Below are 2,943 nucleotides of genomic sequence, written 5' to 3' on the forward strand. Positions count from 1 at the left end.
TGACGAATAACAACAATTAATCAAATTAAGCCTAACACCACTACTAAGCATAAGACCATATGTTCCAATCTTCGTAACACGTGAAGATCGCCTATTACCCATGATTAGATTGAGCTTCTCATGCTCAACTTCCTCACTTTCTCTTAGTCCCTACAAATCAGAACAAATGTGGAAACCACATCCTGTGCCAAGGACTCAAGAATGAGAAAGTTGTGTGTTATTAACTTGAATAGTGTAAATACCCGAAGAGAACGCCTTGATCTCTCCATCTTTCAAGTCATGTAGGTCCATAGGGCAGCTTCTTCTCCAATGGCCTTTTTCACCATAATGGAAGCAAGTGGCCTCCTTTGGATCACTGACCACGGGGACATCAAAGTTGGGCTTCGACCTTGACCCAATGCTAGACCCTCTAACATGGGCCTTCCCTTTCTTGTCGGATTGGGAAGGAGCTTTCCTCTTCTTCCCTTTTCCAGATCAAATGGCAAGGATAGGAGCATTTTTTGCATTAGAGGCATCATTTTTCTTCATCCCCGATTCAACAGTTTGCAACAAATTATGAAGCTCAGTCAATGTTTTATCCGTATTGTTTAAATGACAGGTCAGAATGAACTGTTCATAACTAGGAGGTAATGAGTTAAGGACCATATCAACGGCCAACTCATCCTTAAACGACACATTGAGTTTATGGAGTTTCTCCATGTACCTTTTCATCTTTTGTACGTGAGGGAAAATAGGTTCTCCTTCCTTGAGCTTGAACGCCATGAAAGCTTTGACCACATCGAACCGCTCTTGTTTCGCCTTCTTGTGGAACTTTCCAGCATGGTCAAGAGCCATCTTATATGACCAATAGTCCTCATAGTACTTGGCCAGCTCAGGTCCCATAGTGGTCACCATGATGCAAGCGACCTTTGTGGCATGATCATGATGCTTATTGAAGGAGGCAATCTCCTCAGGAGTAGCGGTGGATTCATTGATTTTGACAAGAGGCTTTTCGACGACATATTCCTCACCCTCATAATGAAGATTCATCTATTCTCAATCTGCTACGAATCATGGTACTCAAACCATGTTCTCTCTTCTCAATCTTCTACGAATTATGGTACTAGAACCATGTTCTCTCTTCTCAATCTGATACGAATCATGGTACTCGAACCATGTTCTCTCATCTCAATTTGCTACGAATCATGGTACTCGAACTATGTTCTCTCATCTCAATCTGCTACAAATCATGGTACTCGAACCATGTTCTCTCTTTTCAATCTGCTATGAATCATGGTACTCAAACCATGTTCTCTCTTCTCAATCTACTACGAATCATGGTACTTGAACCATGTTCTCTCTTCTCAATCTGCTACGAATCATGGTACTCGAACCATGTTCTCTCTTCTCAATCTGCTACTTAGAACCTATGGAATTCTCCCTGTTTCGAGTATGGTTCCTCTGCTTTCAGTAGTACAGGACCATACTACCTACCACATCTACCCATACTTCTCACACGGATCGTCCCAGATTTCCTAAGTAGCTGCTCAACCTTCTCGATCACCAATCCCGTTACACATGTTCGACCTCCAGTAAATACCCTCTTCTATCAGCGCACTTCTCTGACTCAATTCACTTCCTAGGCTCTTCCTAGGTTCTCACACTTCTCTGCCATCAGCAGCTAAAAAACTCTTTATGATGCCAACCATCTACCTCCTGAATATCGTCATATTCACTTAGTAGCTGTCTCCCATCATCAAGAGTTCCACAAAGCACAAAGCAAGCAGCATTCGGGCATCGAATAACCTCCACTAACACATAAAGCCACTTTAGCATATAGTTCCTCTTGCTCTATTCACAACTCAAAAGACATCGCCGACTCAGGCGATCCTACCTCTCGAGGTATCTCTCCTAGATTATCTCTCGACTCAGGACTCTCTCTAGGCGATTCCTGTTGGATACTCTTACTCAACACATACTTAAAAACACATCACAGATATCAGCAACTCCTAGGCTAATACATCACAAATCATGCAACTCTAGTCCTAAAATATGAAATACCCAACCTATCTCTAGCATGCATAATATTTCATAAAATATCTCATAAATATCTCATAACACAAATGTAAGGGTGTTTTGGGAAATCACCGTTCGGGCTCTGGCTGATTGTACACACTGCCCCAACTCGTTTTCTCTTAAACTCTTTCTCATTTTATAAAAATTTATATCTTTTGAAAAATCTTTCTCAAATCCTCAGTTTGAGTCCAAACACACCCGAAGGTGTGGCCGAATCCCTCAAACCAAGGCTCTGATACCAACTTGTAACGACGTAAATTTTCAAACCAAAATTTTCTTTTTTAAGCACAATAAAACACATGTCACATCTTCTCAAAAATCACAAGTATTAATTTATCAACACATTTTAAAAATTGTTTATCACAAATCCAGGATCCTCCAAAAATATATCGCCAACTCAGATGTGTGTACAATCAAGCCGACGCCTTCCCGCGATCTTGATAGGAACCTGAAACACATAACACATAACACGGTAAGCACGAAGCTTAGTGAGTTCCCTAAAATATCACATACAACTCATTAGCCACTCGAGGCTATAACTCTATAAGACCCTCCGGTCAATGTGTCTCAGTCGGACCCTCCAGTCCCACAACTCTGATGGACCCTCCGGTCCTAACACCTGTGGACCCTCCGGTCCTAACTCTGTGGACCCTCCGGTCCTAACTCTGTAAACTCGGGATAATACATAGCATAAATCATACAAACATAATGCAGGATATCACAGTACTCAAATAAACACATAAGACCCTCCGGTCACCCACAACTCACATTACCACTCTAGGTATGTATAGTGAGAAGACTCACCTCGTAAGCTAGCAAGTAAAAGTATCGTACTCAAAAATCTCGAACTAGCCTCCACCTAACACATAGGATAATTATCTCTAATTA

The 2,943-nt window shown here is 41.6% G+C and overlaps 1 protein-coding gene across 1 annotated transcript; it reads right to left on the reverse strand.

The window, feature by feature from the left end:
- Window positions 1-474: 474 nt before the first annotated feature.
- On the reverse strand, window positions 475-1,029 carry LOC145112888 (uncharacterized). The gene has a single exon (XM_079049004.1). The coding sequence runs from the start codon at window positions 1,027-1,029 to the stop codon at window positions 475-477; it is 555 nt and encodes a 184-aa protein (XP_078905130.1).
- Window positions 1,030-2,943: the final 1,914 nt, after the last annotated feature.

The sequence above is a fragment of the Lactuca virosa genome, chromosome 5 (assembly GCF_052849685.1).
Source record: "Lactuca virosa cultivar CGN04683 chromosome 5, Lactuca_virosa_CGN04683_v6, whole genome shotgun sequence".
Classification (NCBI taxonomy): Eukaryota; Viridiplantae; Streptophyta; class Magnoliopsida; order Asterales; family Asteraceae; genus Lactuca; species Lactuca virosa.